Source organism: Dendropsophus ebraccatus, chromosome 4 (genome assembly GCF_027789765.1).
Source record: "Dendropsophus ebraccatus isolate aDenEbr1 chromosome 4, aDenEbr1.pat, whole genome shotgun sequence".
Classification (NCBI taxonomy): Eukaryota; Metazoa; Chordata; class Amphibia; order Anura; family Hylidae; genus Dendropsophus; species Dendropsophus ebraccatus.
Genome location: NC_091457.1, coordinates 166,909,985 through 166,935,315, shown reverse-complemented (window position 1 = coordinate 166,935,315; position 25,331 = coordinate 166,909,985). Strand labels below are relative to the sequence as shown.

The 25,331-nt window shown below is 48.0% G+C and overlaps 2 protein-coding genes and 1 pseudogene across 3 annotated transcripts in view; 1 reads left to right on the top strand and 2 right to left on the bottom strand.

Annotated features, from left to right (window-relative positions):
* The window catches only part of ABCA4 (ATP binding cassette subfamily A member 4), a 154,472-nt gene extending 135,267 nt beyond the window's left edge, over positions 1-19,205 (top strand). The window contains exons 37-52 of the mRNA XM_069967712.1: positions 45-119; positions 1,898-2,067; positions 3,586-3,763; positions 3,844-3,959; positions 5,390-5,537; positions 6,906-7,029; positions 8,808-8,937; positions 9,714-9,834; positions 10,507-10,569; positions 10,793-10,899; positions 14,468-14,609; positions 14,919-15,053; positions 15,785-15,888; positions 15,974-16,066; positions 16,328-16,577; positions 18,508-19,205. Coding sequence (XP_069823813.1) covers positions 45-119; positions 1,898-2,067; positions 3,586-3,763; positions 3,844-3,959; positions 5,390-5,537; positions 6,906-7,029; positions 8,808-8,937; positions 9,714-9,834; positions 10,507-10,569; positions 10,793-10,899; positions 14,468-14,609; positions 14,919-15,053; positions 15,785-15,888; positions 15,974-16,066; positions 16,328-16,577; positions 18,508-18,621 — 2,070 coding nt within the window. The 3' untranslated portion in view covers positions 18,622-19,205. The remainder of the gene's footprint in view (positions 1-44; positions 120-1,897; positions 2,068-3,585; positions 3,764-3,843; positions 3,960-5,389; positions 5,538-6,905; positions 7,030-8,807; positions 8,938-9,713; positions 9,835-10,506; positions 10,570-10,792; positions 10,900-14,467; positions 14,610-14,918; positions 15,054-15,784; positions 15,889-15,973; positions 16,067-16,327; positions 16,578-18,507) is intronic.
* A 1,647-nt stretch (positions 19,206-20,852) lies between these two features.
* LOC138789115 (very-long-chain enoyl-CoA reductase-like) overlaps positions 20,853-25,331 on the bottom strand; it is a 40,753-nt gene continuing 36,274 nt past the window's right edge. The window contains exons 10-13 of one of the 2 annotated variants that reach the window (XM_069967711.1): positions 24,961-25,018; positions 23,617-23,705; positions 23,043-23,088; positions 20,853-21,178 (exon numbers count right to left, since the gene is read on the bottom strand). In XM_069967711.1, coding sequence (XP_069823812.1) covers positions 21,129-21,178; positions 23,043-23,088; positions 23,617-23,705; positions 24,961-25,018 — 243 coding nt within the window. In that variant the 3' untranslated portion in view covers positions 20,853-21,128. The other variant, XM_069967710.1, reaches the window with a different exon arrangement.
* LOC138790172 (U2 spliceosomal RNA) lies at positions 21,099-21,273 on the bottom strand (annotated as a pseudogene).

Genomic DNA, 25,331 nt, shown 5'->3' with positions numbered 1-25,331 from the left:
GGAGATCTCCATCATTGCTGACTCTATACTTGTGTTTCTGGCAGGGCCCGATCACTAAGACCATATCACGAGAGCTGCAAACCTTCCTGAATGATCTGGAGACTGAGAACAACATCAAGGTACAAAGATTCACCAAAGGCAAATAAAGACACAGAGCAAAGGGTCGCTATACAGACAGGGCCGGACACAGAGCAAAGGGCCGCTATACAGACAGGGCCGGACACAGAGCAAAGGGCCACTATACAGACAGGGCCGGACACAGAGCAAAGGGCCGCTATACAGACAGGGCCGGACACAGAGCAAAAGGCCGCTATACAGACAGGACCGGACACAGAGCAAAGGGCCGCTATACAGACAGGACCGGACACAGAGCATAGGGCCGCTATACAGACAGGGCCGGACACAGAGCAAAGGGCCGCTATACAGACAGGACCGGACACAGAGCAAAGGGCCGCTATACAGACAGGACCGGACACAGAGCAAAGGGCCGCTATACAGACAGGGCCGGACACAGAGCAAAGGGCCACTATACAGACAGGACCGGACACAGAGCAAAGGGCCACTATACAGACAGGACCGGACACAGAGCAAAGGGCCGCTATACAGACAGGACCGGACACAGAGCAAAGGGCCGCAATACAGACAGGGCCGGACACAGAGGAAAGGGCTGCTATACAGACAGGACCGGACACAGAGCATAGGGCCGCTATACAGACAGGGCCGGACACAGAGCATAGGGCTGCTATACAGACTGGGCCGGACACAGAGCAAAGGGCTGCTATACAGACAGGACCGGACACAGAGCAAAGGGCCGCTATACAGACAGGACCGGACACAGAGCATAGGGCCGCTATACAGACAGGGCCGGACACAGAGCATAGGGCCGCTATACAGACAGGGCCGGACACAGAGCATAGGGCCGCTATACAGACAGGGCCGGACACAGAGCATAGGGCCGCTATACAGACAGGGCCGGACACAGAGCAAAGGGCCGCTATACAGACAGGGCCGGACACAGAGCAAAAGGCCGCTATACAGACAGGGCCGGACACAGAGCAAAGGGCCGCTATACAGACAGGGCCGGACACAGAGCAAAGGGCCGCTATACAGACAGGACCGGACACAGAGCAAAGGGCCGCTATACAGACAGGACCGGACACAGAGCATAGGGCCGCTATACAGACAGGGCCGGACACAGAGCAAAGGGTTGCTATACAGACAGGGCCGGACACAGAGCATAGGGCCGCTATACAGACAGGGCCGGACACAGAGCATAGGGCTGCTGTACGGACAGGGCCGGACACAGAGCAAAGGGCCGCTATACAGACAGGGCCGGACACAGAGCAAAGGGCCGCTATACAGACAGGGCCGGACACAGAGCAAAGGGCCGCTATACAGACAGGACCGGACACAGAGCAAAGGGCTGCTATACAGACAGGGCCGGACACAGAGCAAAGGGCCGCTATACAGACAGGGCCGGACACAGAGCAAAGGGCCGCTATACAGACAGGGCCGAACACAGAGCAAAGGGCCGCTATACAGACAGGACCGGACACAGAGCAAAGGGCCGCTATACAGACAGGACCGGACACAGAGCAAAGGGCCGCTATACAGACAGGACCGGACACAGAGCAAAGGGCCGCTATACAGACAGGACCGGACACAGAGCAAAGGGCTGCTATACAGACAGGGCCGGACACAGAGCAAAGGGCTGCTATACAGACAGGGCCAGGCGGCAACCAATCACATTCCATCTTTCATTCCTCACAGACTCTTTGGAAAATGAAAGGTGGAATCTGATTGGTTGCCGGGGGCGACTGAGCCGGAGTCACTTTACACCATGTTCGATAAATCTCCCCCATAGTATATCAGGTGTATAACAGTGTTTTCTCCCCAGGTTTGGTTTAATAACAAGGGCTGGCATGCTGTGGTCATCTTTATCAATGTAGCCAACAATGCAATCCTCAGAGCCAACCTAGGAGAGGACAAAGACCCTGAGGAGTACGGCATAACCACAGTGAACCATCCCCTCAACCTCACCAAGGATCAGCTGTCCGAGGTCACAGTGTGAGTGCACAGCAGGGGATCCCTAACCGGCTGTATAAGTAATAAATAACTTGTCAAATTACCTAATGGCTCCTCAGGGGTCTGGTTTATATTTTTAAGATGTCCCCTATTGGGCCTGCAAGGTGTTCTGCCTCTCACATACAGTCCTCTCAGTCCTCACATACAGTCCTCTCATCTGCTCCTCACATACAGTCCTCTCAGTCCTCACATACAGTCCTCTCATCTGCTCCTCACATACAGTCCTCTCATCTGCTCCTTACATACAGTCCTCTCATCTGCTCCTCACATACAGTCCTCTCAGTCCTCACATACAGTCCTCTCAGTCCTCACATACAGTCCTCTCATCTGCTCCTCACATACAGTCCTCTCATCTGCTCCTCACATACAGTCCTCTCATCTGCTCCTTACATACAGTCCTCTCAGTCCTCACATACAGTCCTCTCATCTGCTCCTCACATACAGTCCTCTCAGTCCTCACATACAGTCCTCTCATCTGCTCCTCACATACAGTCCTCTCATCTGCTCCTCACATACAGTCCTCTCAGTCCTCACATACAGTCCTCTCATCTGCTCCTCACATACAGTCCTCTCATCTGCTCCTCACATACAGTCCTCTCATCTGCTCCTCACATAAAGTCCTCTCAGTCCTCACATACAGTCCTCTCAGTCCTCACATACAGTCCTTTCAGTCCTCACATACAGTCCTCTCAGACATTTGGTCTGTTCTCTATCTCTCTGTTCTCTTCCTCTCCGTTATCGTCCTCTACGTTCTCTTATCCTTTGTTTTCTTCCTCTCTGTTCTCTATCTGTTTGTTATCCTCCTCTTCGTTCTCTTCCTCTCTGTTCTTTTCTCCTTAGTTATCCTCCTTTCCATTTTCTTCCTGTTCGTCTTCTTCTCCTTCGTTATCCTCCTGTCCGTTCTCTTCCTCTCCATTTTCCTCCTCTCCATTCTCTTACTCTCCGTTCTCTTCCTCTCCGTTATCCTCTTCTCCGTTCTCTTCCTCCCAGTTCTCTTCCTCGCCGTACTCTTCTCCTTCGTTATCCTCCTTTCTGTTCTCTTCCTGTCCGTTCTTTTATACTTCTTTCTCTTCCTCTCTTTTATCCTCCTCTCCGTTCTCTTCCTCTCTGTTATCTTCCTCTCCGTTCTCTTCCTCTCTGTTATCTTTCTCTCCGTTCTCTTCCTCTCTGTTATCTACCTCTCCGTTCTCTTCCTCTCTGTTATCTTCCTCTCCGTTCTCTTCCTCTCTGTTATCTTCCTCTCCGTTCTCTTCCTCTCTGTTATCTTCCTCTCCGTTCTCTTCCTCTCTGTTATCTTCCTCTCCGTTCTCTTCCTCTCTGTTATCTTCCTCTCCGTTCTCTTCCTCTCTGTTATCTTTCTCTCCGTTCTCTTCCTCTCTGTTATCTTCCTCTCCGTTCTCTTCCTCTCTGTTATCTTCTCCTTCATTATCCTCCTTCCCATTCTCTTCCTCTTCGTTATCTTCCTCTCCATTATCATCCTCTCCATTATTTTCCCCCCAGGCTGACTACATCGGTGGATGTGGTGGTGGCGATCTGCGTGATCTTTGCCATGTCTTTCATCCCGGCCAGCTTTGTGCTGTATCTGATCCAGGAGAGGGTCTCTAATGCTAAGCACCTGCAGTTTGTGAGTGGGGTGACCCCGGCTGTATACTGGCTCACTAACTTCACCTGGGATATAGTAAGTTACTCTCGGCTGATGTATGTGCACACGGATGCTCTGCTGTTCTGTAATGGCCGCCTCCGCTCTTCTCTTCTCAGGCCAACTACGCTATAAGTGTCATCATGGTGGTTTGTATCTTCATCGGGTTTGAGAAGAAAGCGTATACGTCGTCCACCAACCTGCCGGCGCTCATCGCCCTGCTCTTCTTCTATGGGTCAGTAATCCTGGTTACTCTCTATACTCTAGAGGTCTCGGTTTCCTGCAACCAGTGTGTACAGCGTGTCGGTCAGCGTATAGGTCAGTGTGTACAGCGTGTCGGTCAGAGTATAGGTCAGTGTGTACAGCGTGTCGGTCAGAGTATAGGTCAGTGTGTACAGCATGTCTGTCAGAGTATAGGTCAGTGTGTACAGCGTGTCAGCGTATAGGTCAGTGTGTACAGAGTGCTGGTCTGCGTGCCGATCAGCTTGTTGGTTAGTATATAGGTCATTGTGTCGGTCAGCATATAAGTCAGTGTACCTCATAGAGAGAAGGGGTACAGTGTTCTCTAAACTGAGGGCCACATCATCAGACTAAGATACTTCAAGGGGCACAATAAAATTCTGAATGCCTAATACTCATACAGTGACCCCACAGACTGACCGTGACCATACAGTGACCCCACAGACTGACCGTGACCATACAGTGACCCCACAGACTGGCTGTGATCATACAGTGACCCCACAGACTGACCGTGACCATACAGTGACCCCACAGACTGACCTTGACCCCACAGACTGACCGTGACAATGCAGTGACCCCACAGACTGGCTGTGATTATACAGTGACCCCACAGACTGACCGTGACCATGCAGTGACCCCACAGACGGGCTGTGATCATACAGTGACCCCACAGACGGGCTGTGATTATACAGTGACCCCACAGACGGGCTGTGATCATACAGTGACCCCACAGACTGACCGTGACCATACAGTGACCCCACAGACTGACTGTGACCATACAGTGACCCCACAGACTGACTGTGATCATACAGTGACCCCACAGACTGGCTGTGATCATACAGTGACCCCACAGACTGACCGTGATCATACAGTGACCCCACAGACTGACCGTGATCATACAGTGACCCCACAGACTGACCATGCAGTGACCCCACAGACTGGTTGTGATCATACAGTGACCCCACAGACTGACCATGCAGTGACCCCACAGACTGGTTGTGATCATACAGTGACCCCACAGACTGACCGTGACCCCACAGACTAGAAATTGTAGCTTTGCAGCAGTGGAGGCTGCAGGTTGGACACCGCTATGTGTATACTGCTATTGTGAGTTACTGGAGCATTGTTACAGCTGCTATTTGAAAAGCAACCACTAGATGGCGCCCTGTCTTTGTCTCTGCCCTGCGAGCGATCATCTATATACCAAGTACAGGACATGATACCTCATTGCACTCCAAATAATAACTAGAGGCGCTTCCACACTCTGTTCATGTGATACTCCATGGTATAGGGCGGCTCCATTGTTTCTTCCCTGTGTATTTGCAGATAGGCGGTGATCCCTATGATGTATCCAGCATTGTATGTCTTCATGTAATACGCCATGGTATAGGGCAGCTCCATAGTTTGTTCCCTGTGTATTTGCAGATGGGCGGTGATCCCTATGATGTATCCGGCATCGTATGTCTTCGGGGTCCCCAGCACGGCCTATGTCGCCTTGTCTTGCCTCAATCTCTTCATCGGTATAAACAGCAGCGCCATCACCTTCATCCTGGACCTGTTTGAGAATAACCGGGTAAGTAAGGGGCTTCCTGCTTATTGATCAGTCATCGGCTTCTGGTGATTGGAGGGAATGGAGGACAGCGCAGCCCCAGGGTCTTAGTGAGACCCCACATATGTGCTCGGGTTATGGTGATCGGTTATCGGATTGAGCAGGTGGTCAGATCCCGGCCCACAGTATACGAGACCGCTGTATCCGCTCTCTCGTCTCTTATAGTGAATCCTCATGGACTATTCCACATACGCTTTCCTTAGCGCTGTATTCAGCTGTTCCTCTGTTATTCCTCATGGAAATCTATGGGTGTTACCATGCCCATGCGTTAGAGGCGTCCATCACTGCGTCCAATCAGTGCCGACTGTGTACAGACACGCCCCTTTAACATATGAGGATGGGAACACCCAGTTGTCGATGTATTCATGGATACAGGAGGAATAACAGAGAAACATCACAATGTAGAGTTCTGAGAAATGAACTTCCAGAAATATCCTGCAATGGTGAATACATGTATATACTATATATACTGTATATACTACAATAGAAGTGTCAGGAGAGCGGGCAGGCCCTGACGTAGCACAATCCCCTGATAGGTAAGGGTGGGATCTCTTCTGAAACATTTCTTATTGAGATGATAATGACAGGATGAGGTGACCCCTGTGATCAGCTGCATCCCCCAGGCCGGTGCACTACATGGGACAGCAGGAAGATAAGCTGGAGCCATGAGTGATGCAGCCCCTTCTTCTCTCTGCACCGTCATGTAGCCAGATAGAGCCAGCAGACACTGTATACAATATAACGGTGGTGGAGAGGCTGGTGTAGGGCGGTATCCTGCAGCATGGGCCCTAGTGCGCTGGGGTCTCACAATGTCCAGTATTAGGTGGTGATGATTCTATGCCCGCTCTCTGCCATCTTACATGAGGTTCTGTATTAGGTGGTGATGATTCTATGCCCGCTCTCTGCCATCTTACATGAGGTTCTGTATTAGGTGGTGATGATTCTATGCCCGCTCTCTGCCATCTTACATGAGGTTCTGTATTAGGTGGTGATGATTCTATGCCCGCTCTCTGCCATCTTACATGAGGTTCTGTATTAGGTGGTGATGATTCTATGCCCGCTCTCTGCCATCTTACATGAGGTTCTGTATTAGGTGGTGATGATTCTATGCCCGCTCTCTGCCATCTTACATGAGGTTCTGTATTAGGTGGTGATGATTCTATGCCCGCTCTCTGCCATCTTACATGAGGTTCTGTATTAGGTGGTGATGATTCTATGCCCGCTCTCTGCCATCTTACATGAGGTTCTGTATTAGGTGGTGATGATTCTATGCCCGCTCTCTGCCATCTTACATGAGGTTCTGTATAAGACGTTTTCTCTGTTTCCCTTCAGTCTCTGTTGAGGTTTAATGAGAAGCTGAAGGATCTGCTGTTAATCTTCCCGCACTTCTGCCTGGGCCGGGGACTCATCGATCTGGCCATGAATCAGGCCGTGACCGACGTGTACGCCCGCTTTGGTAAATACAGGGCAGATATTCCTATATGGTTAGCGAGGGAGATGGGGGGGCTGCTATAGAGGATCACACCTGAGATGTCGGCCATCTCACCAAGGTGTGAATACAGACGGGGTCACCATTACTGAGCACGATACAGACGGGGTCACCATTACTGAGCACTATACAGAGAGGGTCACCATTACTGTGCACTATACAGACGGGGTCACCATTACTGTGCACTATACAGACGGGGTCACCATTACTGTGCACTATACAGACGGGGTCACCATTACTGAGCACTATACAGACGGGGTCACCATTACTGAGCACTATACAGAGAGGGTCACCATTACTGTGCACTATACAGAGAGGGTCACCATTACTGTGCACTATACAGACGGGGTCACCATTACTGTGCACTATACTGACGGGGTCACCATTACTGTGCACTATACAGACGGGGTCACCATTACTGTGCACTATACAGACGGGGTCACCATTACTGTGCACTATACAGAGAGGGTCACCATTACTGTGCACTATACAGACGGGGTCACCATTACTGTGCACTATACAGACGGGGTCACCATTACTGTGCACTATACAGACGGGGTCACTATTACTGTGCACTATACAGACGGGGTCACCATTACTGTGCACTATACAGACGGGGTCACCATTACTGTGCACTATACAGACGGGGTCACCATTACTGTGCACTATACAGACGGGTCACCATTACTGTGCACTATACAGACGGGGTCACCATTACTGTGCACTATACAGACGGGGTCACCATTACTGTGCACTATACAGACGGGGTCACCATTACTGTGCACTATACAGACGGGGTCACCATTACTGAGCACTATACAGACAGGGTCACTATTACTGTGCACTATACAGACGGGGTCACCATTACTGCGCACTATACAGAGAGGGTCACCATTACTGTGCACTATACAGACGGGTCACCATTACTGTGCACTATACAGACGGGGTCACCATTACTGTGCACTATACAGACGGGGTCACCATTACTGTGCACTATACAGACGGGGTCACCATTACTGTGCACTATACAGACCGGGTCACCATTACTGTGCACTATACAGACGGGGTCACTATTACTGTGCACTATACAGACGGGTCACCATTACTGTGCACTATACAGACGGGGTCACCATTACTGCGCACTATACAGAGAGGGTCACCATTACTGTGCACTATACAGACGGGGTCACCATTACTGTGCACTATACAGACGGGGTCACCATTACTGTGCACTATACAGACGGGGTCACCATTACTGTGCACTATACAGACGGGGTCACCATTACTGTGCACTATACAGACGGGGTCACCATTACTGTGCACTATACAGACGGGTCACCATTACTGTGCACTATACAGACGGGGTCACCATTACTGTGCACTATACAGACGGGGTCACCATTACTGTGCACTATACAGACGGGTCACCATTACTGTGCACTATACAGACGGGGGTCACCATTAGTGTGCACTATACAGACAGGGTCACCATTACTGTGCACTATACAGACGGGGTCACCATTACTGTGCACTATACAGACGGGGTCACCATTACTGTGCACTATACAGACAGGGTCACTATTACTGTGCACTATACTGACGGGGTCACCATTACTGTGCACTATACAGACGGGGTCACCATTACTGTGCACTATACAGACGGGGTCACCATTACTGTGCACTATACAGACAGGGTCACCATTAGTAACCTGTTATATACTGAGCGGCGGCCATGTTGTCGGCAGGTGAGGAACACGTCACTAACCCCTTCCAGTGGGAGTTCCTCGGGAGAAACATCTTTGCGATGGCCGTGGAGGGAATCGTCTATTTTGGATTAAATCTTCTCATACAGAACCGATTCTTCCTCAGCACCTGGTGAGATATAATGTATACTGTACACTGTACATTATACTGGATATATATCACTGTACGTTATACTGTATATATATCACTGTACATTATACTGGATACATATCACTGTACATTATACTGTATATATATATCACTGTACATTATACTGGATATATATCACTGTACATTATACTGGATATATATCACTGTACATTATACTGGGTACATATCACTGTACATTATACTGTATATATATATATATATATCACTGTACGCTATACTGTATATATATCACTGTACATTATACTGGATATATATCACTGTACATTATACAGGATATATATCACTGTACATTATACTGGATATATATCACTGTACATTATACTGGGTACATATCACTGTACATTATACTGTATATATATATATATATAATCACTGTACGCTATACTGTATATATATCACTGTACATTATACTGTATATATATCACTGTACATTATACTGGATATATATCACTGTACGTTATACTGGGGATTGGCTGGTGACCGTCTGTCCACCATTATGATGTCCTCTCTATACGTGATACATGTTCTATCCTACCTTTCCTGATGTCTCCATCTCCATAACTCCTGGGCAGCACGCCCGCTTCCTGGGGTCACGTGACCTGTCACCTTTACACTTACAGAACTCCGGGGCGGGGAGATTCGTACAGACCCTAAAATGGGTCCAAATCCGTCTCTGAGTGTGGGTGATGGGTGAGCTCTGTAACACTATATCCTGTGACTTCTCCCATGTGCTGCAGGGCTGCAGAACCTACGAAGGATTATATTGAAGGAGAAGATGAAGACGTTGCACAAGAGAGACAGAGAGTACTGAAAGGTGGAGGGAAGAACGATATATTACGGATTAAGGAACTAACAAAGGTAGAGACCGAAATGTTTCTCCAATAAGGTACAAAATACATGGAGATATTATAGCTTCAAGTCTTCCCTTATGTCCACAGAGCATGCCCACAACACTCTCCTCACCATCTCCTTCTTGCACATTGACACATTCTCCCTGTGTTTGGGGGGTTCCCTCCAGGGTCTCTGCCTTCCTCTCACCCCAAAAACCATATAGATAGGCAAATTTAGATTGTAAGTCCAAATGGGGACAAGGACCAGATTGACAAATCTATGTAAAGTGCTGAAGAATCAGTTGCCGCTATATAAATAAAGGAATTATTATTATTACTCAGCTCACAGAGCATGCCCACAACACTATCACATAGCAGTCAGTAGGTGATGATCCCACCACTGCCTCTTCCCCGCATACTGATACATGCCTGCAACACTCCCCCTCCAAGCTCTACACAGGCCACAGAGCATGCCCACAACACTCTCTCTTAGAAGTCAACATTATCTCGAGTCTATTGTTTCCTATGGGCCATGTAGCTACTTAAAGCATATTGATTTCTGTAAACTGAGCGAAGTCTCCAGGATGATATCGGTCCCATCAGACCCTGCAGGTAATGAGGTCACTGAGGATTCTGAGCTCTTTGGACACTCCCACTAGATTCTACAGATCCCTTAGATCCTCTTTTCTGTTCACCATAGGTTTATGCTGGGAAACACACACCCGCTGTGGACAAGCTGTGCGTGGGAGTACGGCCGGGAGAGGTAGGTCACCAGCTCATTACTGTATGTATTGTACTTCAGAGCTGCATTGATAATTCTGCAGGAAACTATGTTATATCGATGACACATTTACAGCTTAGCTGAGCTTCTCCCCTATAGTTTCCTGGTTAGATTTTCCAGCATGAGACAACAGGAGACAGTGATAGCCGGGTGTCACACTGGCTGGAAGCTTCTCCGTCTTATTTGGTGCATTATTCTCGTCTAGTGTTTTGGACTCCTGGGGGTGAACGGGGCCGGAAAGACAACAACTTTCAAGATGTTGACTGGAGACATTGACGTGACGTCCGGAGATGCTACAGTGGCTGGATACAGGTACATATTTAAAGGGATTGTCCAGGGACTCTCTGTATGTATAGAGTACTCCCCTGGCCCGATCCCCTGCCGCTCCTGGTCTCAGTCTCCACACTACAAAGTGCAATGACGGAATCGCAGATGGCGGTGTATGGGGCCTCGCAGACCAGTCATAAGAAGGAGCCTGGTGTGATGGGTCACGTTCGTGTGGATGCACAGGGAAGAAGACAAGATGGCAGCGGGGGCAGTGTGATGGCCAATGCTCTGCTGGAGTCCTGGGGGAAGTTCTATCAAACGTGGTGTAAAGTGAAACTGTCTCAGTCGCCCCCGGCAACCAATCAGGTTCCTCCTCATTCCTCTTTGGAAAATGAAAGGTGGAATCTGATTGGTTGCCGGGGGCGACTGAGACAGTTTCATTTTACACCACGTTTGATAAATCTCCCCCCTTGTGTCCTGGCATCATGTGGATGTTACTGTGACACCAACCACCTATATAACCATTATACACACCAAGGACCCCTGATTGCAGTGGTCTGCACGATAACACATCAGGGGGACACATCACAGGGCTATGGGGTCCAGATCCATGGAGGACACATCACAGGGCTATGGGGTCCGGGCCCTTGTGGGGACACATTACAGGGCTATGGGGTCCGGGCCCTTGTGGGGACACATTACAGGGCTATGGGGTCCGGCTGTAGATATGACTGGGCCGTGTATTAGGACAATCTGCTGCGTCTCAGCTCACCCCACTATACAGAGACTCCTGGACTGTGAGCAGCCGGCGGCGGCCTCAGGATTAGAGCGCTGCTGTAAATGTGAGACTCCTGCACCCCAATCGATCTGCACTTTGCTGCCTTTTCACATGTTCCTCCCCGGAGGACCATAAATTCTGCCAGTACTGTGAAAGTGATGAGCGGAGGACGGTGGCGGCAGCTTCTTCAGGGATCCACTTAAGTGGTTTCTCATATCTAGGACAGGTCACTCACAGCGATCATCATCGGGTTCCATTATTGAGTTTAGTCGAGAGGAGGCAGCACGCACACTGTCATCTAGACCGGAGCAGTTCTCAATGTCAGGAGGAATCCCAGCAGCCGCACCTACACACGGCTATCCACGTGTCATGGATTATTATTCATGCAGAAGTAAGGATTTGTAGATTTATGATGGAAGTTGCAATCCGACCCGGACATAATATATACAGTGCACATAGTGTGGTCACCTGTACACCATGGCTGGTGGGCTGGCTCCAGATCGCTATAGAGAAACACGGCCGGTCAGATGGATCCAGATCTCTGTGGAGAAACATGGCCGGTCAGATGGATCCAGATCGCTATAGAGAAACACGGCCGGTCAGATGGATCCAGATCTCTGTGGAGAAACATGGCCGGTCAGATGGATCCAGATCTCTGTGGAGAAACATGGCCGGTCAGATAGATGCGGATCTCTATAGAGAAACATGGCCGGTCAGATGGATCCAGATCTCTGTGGAGAAACATGGTCGGTCAGATGGATCCAGATCTCTGTGGAGAAACATGGCCGGTCAGATGGATCCAGATCTCTGTGGAGAAACATGGCCGGTCAGATGGATCCAGATCTCTGTGGAGAAACATGGCCGGTCAGATGGATCCAGATCTCTATAGAGAAACATGGTCGGTCAGATGGATCCAGATCTCTGTGAAGAAACATGGCCGGTCAGATGGATCCAGATCTCTGTGGAGAAACATGGCCGGTCAGATGGATCCAGATCTCTGTGGAGAAACATGGCCGGTCAGATGGATCCAGATCTCTATAGAGAAACATGGCCGGTCAGATGGATCCAGATCTCTGTGGAGAAACATGGCCGGTCAGATGGATCCAGATCTCTGTGGAGAAACATGGCCGGTCAGATGGATCCAGATCTCTATAGAGAAACATGGTCGGTCAGATGGATCCAGATCTCTGTGAAGAAACATGGCCGGTCAGATGGATCCCGATCTCTGTGGAGAAACATGGCCGGTCAGATGGATCCAGATCTCTATAGAGAAACATGGCCGGTCAGATGGATCCAGATCTCTGTGGAGAAACATGGCCGGTCAGATGGATCCCGATCTCTGTGGAGAAACATGGCCGGTCAGATGGATCCAGATCTCTGTGGAGAAACATGGCCGGTCAGATGGATCCCGATCTCTGTGGAGAAACATGGCCGGTCAGATGGATCCAGATCTCTATAGAGAAACATGGCCGGTCAGATGGATCCAGATCTCTGTGGAGAAACATGGCCGGTCAGATGGATTCAGATCTCTATAGAGAAACATGGCCAGTCAGATGGATCCAGATCTCTGTGGAGAAACATGGCCGGTCAGATGGATCCAGATCTCTGTGAAGAAACACGGCCGGTCAGATGGATCCACATCTCTGTGAAGAAACATGGCCGGTCAGATGGATCCAGATCTCTGTGGAGGAACATGGCCGGTCAGATGGATCCAGATCTCTAAGGAGAAGTAGAGTTTATCTAGGCATTGAGGTGACCATGTTTGTAGCTCCTTGATGGCTGTTTCCTGAGGCTGTCAGCTCGTTCTCAGATGGTTTCGCGATTGTTGATGAATCTGTCAGTGTTATCATAGGGATTAATGAGGCTTCATATACAACAATTATAACCTCTCATTGCCGGGATCCATCAGCTGATGCCATAAGCAGTGAGGCGCTCTCCCTGGACGCCATATAAACATGTTGTGCTGGGCACTGGCGTTGGCGAGATGCGGAGAGTCAATATCCACATTTATTTGTACAGTATAAAAAACACCGTCAGCAAAATGGATTTGTTTTTGTAGTCTCCGTCCAGTCTGTCGGTCGCTGCCAAAACATGTTTTTTATATTGAGACTATCTGGGTGGAAAATTCGGACGACCACGTGGACGGCTCCTGACTCCACTGCCGCCTGTGCCCAGGAGGGGGGTCATTCTCTGTGCAGTGTTTTTGATGGATCTAAAGTCTAGTGATGCTGAATCTGTAAACAAGTCACATGGGGGGGGACGGGGTCTGTATGACGAATCAGGAGGAAAGCGGAGGAGCTGCCTGATACATCAGATCTCAGTCCGCAGATTCATGATATTATTGTATAGTAATCAGTTTTCCCGTCTTTCTGTATCCGTCCCTCGTGCTGACAACTTTTAAATTTTTATTTTCGTTGTTTTTTTGATGCTCGAGGTGTCACGTGTTTTCCTCTATACACTGCTGTAACCAGATCCATCGCACATTGTACGCCAATTGCAGATACCAGCTGTAACCATTGAGAGGCTGCATCTCTCCCACATATATCACCCATCTGATTGATAATCTATCCACAGATACCGATAAATCTCACGATTAGTGTGAGCGGCCCAGGTAGCCGAACCGTGTGGCTTCAGCATCGTTTTCTGAATTGCTTAGTGCGCTCTTCTCCCGGCTCGTTCTCCCGATCGGTACGGGTGTGAATGCTCAGTTCCAGACCGGTCTCTATGACATGTTAAAAGTCTTTCTGAGAAAAGTTTATATTCTATTAGATATTTAAGCAATAACCTCTAGCATTCTGGTTTAGGATAGCAATGATGCGTTTTTCTTCTTTCCAGTGTACTGACGGATATAGCTGATGTGCACCAGAACATGGGCTACTGTCCGCAGTTTGATGCCATCGATGAGCTGCTGACTGGCCGCGAGCATCTGCAGCTATATGCCCGTTTACGGGGAGTTCCCGAAGAAGAAGTGGACATGGTAAAGCAATATGTCATCCCAAAGTATCCGTGATGTTCTGCTTTCTTTTTACAGTTACATTTTATATATAGAAGCACGAAGGTGTTGGAGCAGTTTCCTCAGGGGCGGTACTAACTCCCTGAAGAGCCCCAGTCCCATATACAGCTGTGACTGGCTCCGCCCTCTAGGGGGAGAGGCTCAGTTGTATTATAGTGGGTGCACTAAAATGTTATGCGACATCAGTGTGAAGGCCTCTGCACGCTCCTCACTCATAGTCTTAGGATCCATTATGGGGATAATTCAGTCACCTGCCCCTCCTGTGTTCTCCAGGTTGCAGAATGGGGGATTGAAAAATTGGGCCTTAAGAAATATGCTGATCAGTCAGCGGGCACCTACAGCGGAGGAAACAAGCGCAAGCTATCAACTGCAATCGCTCTTATCGGATGCCCTCCAGTGGTATTGTTGGTAGGTTTGGGGTATTTTTTACATTTTCCATATCACTATCTATATAATATATATATGGAGAGAGAGAGAGAGATCCTCTAGTTTTCACTTTGTCACTGCACATCATATTAGGCTGACACTTCATGTTTTGTAGACATCACATCTCAGCAGTCGTCTGAACAGATCACAGAGCATGCCCACAACTGTCTTTCTTAGAATACAGGACACAGAATATGCTTACTAAACACTCCCAAAGAATTCAGTTTGTGATGGACACATCTTACTCCCTCCCTATCCCTGTACATTGGCCTCAGCACTGGTCACAAAGCATGCGGACAACACACTCCCATAGAAGCAAGTAGGTGATGGACACAGATCACCTCCTCCTTTTCCCTACATAGTGACATCTGCACTGCGCACAGAGCATGCTCACTACATCTACCCAGTGAAGTAAATAGTTCATGTCATAACTCACCTGCGCCTCATTCCCGGCACAGTGACCTCTGCACAGGACACGGAGCATGCTCACTACACTGTACCCCTGGGCATGTATACATTATTCTGCTCACCCGAGATAGCATAGCGTATTGTTTATTATTGGTTAGTTCTTACAGAATATATATTAAGGCTTCTATACTTCCAGCCATTAGTTGCATTGCACTTTCTATGGTTTTCCTGTAGATAATCTTGTCCCCCTCGTGGGTCGTTCTGTGCCCGGCTGTAACCTATAAATAATGTATCTCCTCTTCCAGGACGAGCCCACCACAGGAATGGATCCTCAGTCACGACGCTTCCTATGGAACTCTATAGTCAGTATCATCAGAGAAGGCCGCGCCGTGGTGCTTACCTCTCACAGGCATGTCCACTAGTGGGATCTATACCTATATACCAGAACGCTGGAGAGCGGGCCGTATACTCATTGTCTTCTTCCCTCTCTTCAGTATGGAGGAATGTGAAGCGCTCTGCACCCGTCTCGCTATAATGGTCAAAGGAAACTTCAAGTGTCTGGGAACCATTCAGCATCTAAAATATAAGTATGGCGACCAATGTTCTTATGGTAACGTTTAGTTGTTAGATATGAAGGGGGTATACAGATGGAAGGATACGCCATCACTCAGTGGGGTCTATGGCTGAAGACCACTGCCAATGCTGAGAGTGAATGGGCTCGCACTGTTGTTCCCTGCAGAGCAGCGCTCCGGACCACCCAGTTCATTCACCTGATATTATAGACTCAGAAGTGGCTGTGACCCCTACGATATCATGGCCGAGGTTCTCACTCTGTTCCTGTTTTTCAGATTTGGAGACGGGTATATAGTTACCATGAAGATCAGAGCCCAGAAGCTGGGATCAGCGCCAGACCCCGGACCGGCAGAGAAGTTTATACAGAGCAACTTCCCCGGCAGCTTACAGCGAGAGAAGCACTACAACATGCTACAGTACCAGATCTCCTCCTCTTCACTGGCCAGGATATTCCAGCTGCTGATCTCCAACAAGGAAATCCTCAACATCGAGGAGTACTCCGTGTCCCAGACCACGCTGGACCAGGTCAGACGTGTGCTGGAGACCCCCACACCCTAATGCACAGGGGGCAAACTGCAGCCCTCCAACTGCTGCAAAACTACAATTCCCATCATGTCTGGAGAACTAAAGCTTTGACTCTTCAGGCATGATGGGAAATGTAGATTCGCAACAGCTGGAAGGCGGAGAGTCTGACCCCCCTGATCTAATGATATCGTGCCAAGAAGACGGTAACCCTTCAAGAAATACCTTTAGGCCTTAAAGATCCCTATTTGGGACATGTACGTCCCATCCACAAGATGCTCTATAAATGTCAGCTAGATGCCGCTCCTGCCTCTGGGACCCACCTGTATCTGGAGACCGGGGGTGGTCAGGAGGCTGGAGACAGCCATGGCAGCTGGTTACACAGGATGACAGGAGAGGACTGCCCCTTTAAGGACCTGCCAGGTTTTTTTCATCCCTACATTTGAGTACTTTGTACTTTTCCATCAATGTCGCTGTTTCCATCAATGTCGCTGTATCAGGGTTGGTTATTTTTGTTGTATTTTTTTATTGGCTTCGTTTTAGCATAGAATAGCCTGAATATATTATTAATTGTTTTCTCAAAAATTTTATATAAATTCATGAGGAAAAACAAACTTATAGTTACACAGATACAGTATGGTGCCGCTATATCACGGCTCTGTACAATATGGCGTTACTAGAGTCATTTCCCCCTTGTTCTTGGATTCAGATAGGATATAGGGGGGGGGATGTATGTAAACTGAACCGCAGCAACCAATCACAGCTTTTATTTTACCAGAACATGTTAAGAAAAGAAAAAAAGAAACGCTGTGATTGGTTGCTATGAAAAATGAAAGCTGCACTGATTGGTTGCTATGGAAAGGAATCTACACTGTGGTTGGTTGCTATGAGCAATGACAGCTTCCTTCAGAGGCCTGTTTGTATGTAAGGCGAGCCATAGATACATATATATAACGAGAGATTTATCACACTGTCTTACAGTGAGATTCTTACTGTGGCCCATAGCAACTATTCACAGCCCCCATAGCAACCAATCACAGCTCTGCTTTCAGTTCTGGTAAAATGAAAGTTAAGGTGTGATTGGTTGCTATGGGAGTTGTGATTGGTTGCTATGGGCAACAGCCACAATCTCACTATAAGACAGCTCCATAGAAACAGAGAAAATTGTCAGCAGAAAAAAAAACACTTGGTTCATTTAGTCTGCCCCAATTCTGCTATAAATCTCCTCCAATTTCTGACCCTGGAACTCTTCCTCATCCTCCTCATTACTTCATCGTTCGCACTTAATTACTAAGAAGCACAAAGTATCAAACACTTTGGTTGCTGATGTCACTTTGCTATAGTCTGAGGAAACATGGAGGCAGGTCAGTGTATTTCGGAATCCCTCTCCTTCTGCCTCCCTCAGCGAGCGGCTTGTGTGAGGAACTGGAGGCTTTTGTTCCCAACATCTATGAAGTCCTATAGGGAAGTCGACAGCAGACGGGCCTCGAGTAAGGGCCCTATTACACGGGATTAAAAATCGTTAAATCGTTCATATTTAAAAGATAATCATCCTGTGTAATTGCAGGCAAAGATCCAAAAATCGTTCGTATGTCGTTAATCGTTGATTTAGATCTGAACCTTAAATTATCGTTAATCGTTCGCTGTAATTCCACATTCGTTCGCTCAGGTTCCGCATTTTTTCACTAATCGTTCAGTGTAATTGCACATTGCTCATTGTTTTGCTGGGATCAGAAGGAATAAACGATCACAGTAACGATCGCAACAACGATCTTATTAACGATCCTAACTAACGATTATGGTTCTGTGTAATATGGTGAACGATTTCAGGTTAACGATAAATAATCTCGTTTGCGATCGTTTATCGTTAGTTGTTAATCTTTAAAAATCGCTCCGCGTAATAGGACCCTAACTTCTGATTCTCCTTTCACAGGTTTTTGTAAACTTTGCTAAGCAGCAGACAGAGGATGAGGATATCCGTCTCCATCCTCGAGCTGCCGGAGCCTCGCGGGACGTCAAAGTTGCCCCAGCACCAAAGGCCTCATAAAGACCAAATCTGCCCTCAGCATCAGGGCACCAGATGGGAAGATGGCGGTGCTTTTCTGTAACAAGAGATGAGGATCAGGTCTACAAGTTGTGAAGCTAAAGAGCACAGAGTCTTAGAACAGAGTCCCAGCACCTCCAGCCATGGTGCCCCCCACACTCTCTGGGTGGTCACTTCAGCCGCTGCTCCCCGCTGTTGGTTGGTGTTGTAGGGTGCTGCTCAGGGTGGAACCAGGTCCATACACGGGGGGGTAGACCGGACAGTCAGTACTGTAGATTCTATCAACATTCAATGTAAACAACCATAGTGTTTTGTAAAAAGATCCATTCCACTAACACGTCGCCCATTGTGGGACGGTCGAAAATGTTATAAACTTTTATCTGGGAGAAATTCTCACCATAACAATCCTTTCCACCTGCCGCGCCAATACGCTCCCCCCATTTGTCATAACCAGACGAAGGTACCGCGTCTAGGAGACGACTACGATAAACGATAGCGCTTTGTACTTCCTGACTTATGACAAGAAGGTTAGATACGCTTTGTCCTTTTTCATATGCTTATTAACAAATAAAGTTTAGTCAATTGAATCGACCTCCTTTGGTTTATCATTAGAGATGAGCGAATTTACAGGAATAAGGGAGGGAAGCGCTCGGTTATCTCCGCTCATCCCGGGTGCTGGGAAACTTCTCCCAGGACTGGATCCAGCTTTTCTCAGCACCCGCGGAGGAGCGGCAGTCAGTTACATGGAAGCAGCTGACGAGCAAATTGCAGAGATAACTGATCGCTTTCTTATTCCTGTAAATTTGCTCCTCTCTACCATCATGTAGCGGTATTACTATTATAATTAAACTCGGATGAGGATGATGATGATAATAATGTACAAATCTTCTTTACAACGGTTGGATGTAGTTCTGATGTGTGTAAATCCAAGGATCTGTTCACACTTACATTCCATCATCCGCAGATTCCGTCGTTTCTGATGGGAAGAATAGCGCTGCATGCAAACGTTACCTGATAAAACAACGGACACTAGAGATGAACAAATCGAGTATGTTCAGGTTCATCCAAACCCAAACTCTTGGCATTTGATTCCCGGTGGCTGAAGACGTTGGCTGCCGCCCTAAAGCCTTATTCACACACGTCCCATAAAGTTGTCCGTAATTGCGGATCCGTAATCACGGTTCAATTCAGAGCACGTTGATTTATATTGCGCTATTCACACAGTCCGTTTTTATTTTGATTCGTAATCCATTCCGTTATAAAAAGGACATGTCCTAGTGCGGATTAGGATTGGGGTACGGATTACCAACAGAAGTCTATGGGAGCGGAATTTATTTTACATCCATCACTCCCTATGGCGGCATCCAATCAATCACCAAGACTTTGGGTGAACCTGAACATACTCTAAGAGTCCTATTCCATGGGCCGAGGAGGGCCCGATCAACGATGTAAATGAGCGGCGATCTGCTAGATCACCGCTTGTTTACTGGGCCTATTCCACGGCCCGATGATCGTTGAGCGAGGGCTGCAGGGACATCGTTACCGATGTCCTTGCAGCATCATACATTACCTGTCCAGGCTTCTTCTCCGCGTTGTCTTCATCCCCGGGTCCCGCGCGCTCTATCTTCTGAATGGCCGGTCAGCTGACAGGCCACACTCAGCCAATCACAGGCCGCGGCGGTCCCGGCCTGTGATTGGCTGAGCGCTCCGTCAGCTGACCGGCCATTCGGTAGATAGAGCGCGCGGGACCCGGGGATGAAGACAGCGCCGAGAAGACCTGCAGGTAATGTATGATGCTGCGCTTCTGAAATCGTTGGTCGCCCGCCGTGCACCGCTATTCAACCGTAGCGATGCACGGTGGGGGAACGATGTTTTTAGGTCTGGCCCTAAATGAACGATCAGCCGATGGCACGATCATCGGCTGATCATTCTCTCTATTTCACCGAACGATAATCGGCCGAATTGGGCCAAATGGGGCCGATTATCGTTACTGTGGAATAGGGCCCTAAGTTTCATCTCTAGTAGTCAGTATAAAATCATCCAAGCCATTGACGGGTGTCCCTGCGGTCCATTGGCCTTTACATACTTAGTCAGGACCCCGCCAGCGCCTCCATAACTTATTCCTCAGAAGAGGTTTATAGAGCGGGCAGATGTCCTATAGACCCCAGAACGGACGCTTTGTATCCCATAGAACAAATCACCATAGAGAAGTCGGTGTAAGAAAACTCAGTCTCTTTATTACTCGATGTCCAGAATTACACGGTGTATGGCTTTTCTGCCGCTGTGATATCCGCAGCTCGTACAGCCATGGGTGATCGGCTTTATGGCTTCTGGTGGGATTGAGGAGAACTCTATAGGCTTTGGCTTCTTCCTGGGGCGTATACGGCTTCTCATGTCCAGGACCTAGAGATAACAGTCTGTTCTATGTTCCTTCTAAATCACCAGGCACAAAAGCTTCCCGTCCTCTCGTTTTTACTCGCAGTAAGTTTTTTCTTTTTCTTTGTGCTGCACTACCAGGTGAATGTCTGGAGAGGATACGGCCAGCTCTCCCTCCATCTCCCTGTAATATATGGTCCCGGATCGGGAACGTATCAGAAACTAAACTGATAAGAACAGATACTGTACATGATCTTAGCAACAAAGCCGAGAAGCGACGCAGTGATTGTTTTTGACGTTTCTCACTCCAGTTAGATGCGATTTTTGCCGAACATTAGTGATAAAATAGATAAAACAGAAAACTGATAACACAACAACAAGTGCAATGGGGATTATTCTTAACATCAACTAAAAATGATTAACATTATTGCATTGAGGAAGGCCACATAGAGCAATGGTTGATCCATCAGGCGGTGTCCTCTATAGAGCTGCAGGCACCCAGCCTGATACCACAAGGCACCGGCCGCCTATCTGCACTGTATGAGCTCACAGGCTTTGGGCATCGTATAGCGCTTCATGCATAGATCTTATATGGACCCTTGACATGTCTGTAACCTTTTACGTTTTTCAACCAGTCAGGGTCAGGAAAGTAGCTTTTTTTTCTAATGCTGGATAACCCCTTTCCAAGTTATCTCCTATCCACAGAACAGAGTGTATGATCACAGGGGGTCTGACTTTTAGGACGGCTGTGATCTTGCGTCTAGCGTGTGCTCTGTAGTCATTGTCCATTGGAGCTGCTGGAGATGGCTGACCTGAGTCTCGGCCGTCACATGCCCTGCACTCATACGTAGTCTAGTGGGAGGTCCTTATCAGTGAGTGACGGCTAACACTTAAGTAGGACCGCCCACTGGACTCTTCAGCTCATAATTACTAAGTAAATAAAAACAATCTTCCGGTACTTTAATATAGCCGCACCCTTCTATACACAGAGCGTCCTGGAGACGTGTGAGGTAACGCAGCCGTGTAACATTCATGGTGGGTAACGGCATCTGTACTATGACATGGGGGTCCTGCTCCCATGTTATATCGGTTATTATCACCGTTACAATATTTTCCTGTTGTATCTTATAATAATAGACGTTAAATTGTTTTCAATCTGCAGAAAATGCTATTGGAAAAAATATTTTAAAAACCCTTCGGCCGTTCTGGGCATCTCCGTATACAGAGTATCAAATGTGAGAACAAAATCCTAGAAATTTTAATTTTTTGCATAAAGGTCTTCACAGTAGAAAGGGGATGATGGACATCCGGAATCGGGGATAGTCCTTGAACTCCCTGATATATCGATGATGTTTTTCCTTCGCCCAAATTGTCATCTGAATGAAACCGATCAACGTAAAGAGTCCGACTGCAAGGAGAGAGAGAGAGAGAGAGAGAGAGAGGTCTGATACTGAGAGCCAGGACCACGTTCACAATGACGGCCACATTCACACACTACATGACGGAATACATGGCGGCCACATTCACACTACATGACGGAATACATGGCGGCCACATTCACACTACATGACGGAATACATGGCGGCCACATTCACACTACATGACAGAGTACATGGCGACCACATTCACACTACATGACGGAATACATGGCGGCCACATTCACACTACATGACGGAATAATTGGCGTTTAAAGTTCTTCTGGGGTTGTGACACGATGAGAGCAGAATTCTGATTGCAGCTCTTGCAGGAACACTCACTACACATGCTCATTCCCAGGACTCCCTGAACACAAAACTGAAGAGGGAGACTTATTATACACCAGAAACCCAGTGACTAGAGGTCGGCGGCTATGTACTGTATGTACTGAGCCAATCCAGACCCTCCAGTTGCCATCAGACTACAGGACAATGATGCGGGGGCAGGAGGGTTTCTGTATAACAAAACACCTAATAAAATGTCACCCCAGCATGTGCCCCTACCTGCCGTATATAATACACAGAAGATATAGAATTGTGGCTCTGCTGAGGTGGGGGGGGAAGTATTCGTACCTGGAACACATTGCGTCATCACCGTGAAACTGATCCAGCTTCCTACCTGGAAAAGAGGACGACATCTGTGAAATGTCTATATACATACTGCGCATACAAAGTGATTGGGAACCTGTCACAGTGAATACGGGGTCTGATCCGTCTGCATTAGGTTATAGATCAGGAGGAGAGAACAAGGATAGATGAGCTTTATGGGAGAAGATTCAGGAGAACTCGTCATTTATTTAAATACCTGCTCATTCTGGGTTTAGGAGTCCAGTAGGCGGTGCTAAATTACAGAGTAGGACCGCCCACTGGACTCCAAATCCCATAATGAGCAGAGAGCAAAATGACAAGTTCTCCTGAATCCTTCCCCATAGTGCTCTGCTCCCCCGCTCTATAACGTGACGCCCACAGATCAGACACAAGGTTTAAGGTGACGGGTGCCCTTTAAGTATCTTATATGCGCGGCCCGTCTGTATCTGTTCTATATATCAGCAGGAGGACGTCAGCAAACTACAGGGGCGTCTGCCAGGTCCTTTATTACAGCAGAGAGGAACTAATCACATTTGGAGTGTAATTTGCCATTACGCACCTCATAGGTATAGTTAGGACAAGACACGAAGAAGAACAACCATGTGAAAGGATTCCGTGTCGGGAAGGGATACCGCCGCGACCTGGTGCCTGAAAGTGTTAAACACACGTGAGGTTATAGCAGCTCCATAGTAAAAATCTACAACACGACCATCTGATCCTCAGGCTGCGGCAACACGGTGGGGAATGGAAGAGCAACAGTTATCTCCACCAGTGGCCTCGGCTCTACAAGTCACCATCATTCATCAGCATCTAAGACGCCATACACATCTCTGCGGCTTCTCATGGTGGGCACTCCGCTCAGAGGGGGAGATGATCAGGAGACAATAGGGCAGAATAGAGACCGCGCAGAGCCTCCATGCTGGGGGGGAGGAGTGGATCGAGCACTCGAGTGTGAGTGTGTGTGTGTGGGGGGGGGGGGGGGGGAAATCGGCCGTTCAGCACTACCAGGTGGATGAGGCCATAAGCAGCAGTGACCCTGAGGCCGTCAGTCATATCAGCCCAGAAAACCCTTTCAGTTTACAGTACATCACTATTGCTCCATCTGGGGGGCAGGATGTGGGAAGCCGGACTTTGGCAAGATCTTGTATTTTAATTGTTTTGTCTTATTCCCCATCAGAGAAAATATTTATATTAGTATAGAGACCCTGCAAATGTGCAAAACAGTCAGATAGGAGAAAGGAGAAAGATATGCAATCTCCCAGAACACACTGAAGGAAGCCATGGTGTCATTCAGTGCCTTTGACTAGCATTAGGCGGATCAGTCATAGCTGTGGATACAGGAACTTTTTCTCAACTTGATAAATCACTGACTCCAAAGTGGTTAACGCCCCTTCCAGCTGAGTAAAATACTGTATTGGATAGGACTCCCACCAAGCAATAGCCTCTCCTACCTGCAGGTCACAAGTCTACCCTAACAAGTAACCTCCTTAAGAGACTTTATTTCAAACTTACATAAGGATCTCTTTAGTGTATTGTCTATAACAGCAACCTCAGAGTTATTAGGAATAGGCAAGCCGAGACTCAAGCGCCCCCTTTCGCACATTACGTATGAGGAACAGCGATTTATTGTACTGCACCTTTAAGAAAGGGTTCAGGGAAAGGGTCAACGTGTTTTCTGTGGTTCCTCTCCACCACATCACCAGACCACAGGGACCACAACTACTTCTTTAATCGGCGTATGTTGGGATCCAGGGAGGATATAGATCAATCCGAGCCCTGCAACACCTGCACTTACAAGTAACTGGCACCCCTGGGTCACCACAGCACATCGCATCACCCCGACACATGACCGCAACCGAAAGTATAGAAATGCACAAAAAACATAAAAAACAATAAACCTTACCTTCTATTCTCAGATTACTAAGTGCTACATGAATGGAGAAATTACCAGTTTCACAGATCTGTAAAAACAAAAAGATATAGGATAAAGTATAAAGGAGGGAGTGATGTAACCTGAACGGCTACTACTACACCCATCAGCATTGAAAATGCAACATCAAGGACCACCCGTAAGGTATTAGGTGAGATCTGTAGATGGGCGGATTTTTAGTGTCATGTGGGAGGGGCTTCAAGTGTATAAAGGCCAGAAGAATGCATTCTGTACAGTGAAGTCGCATGTCATATACCGAGCCTGGAGCATCGCACAGCATCTACACAAACCATCCGAAGACGCTCGCACCACATTGGGCTAAGGTGAACTGATGGTGCCGCCAT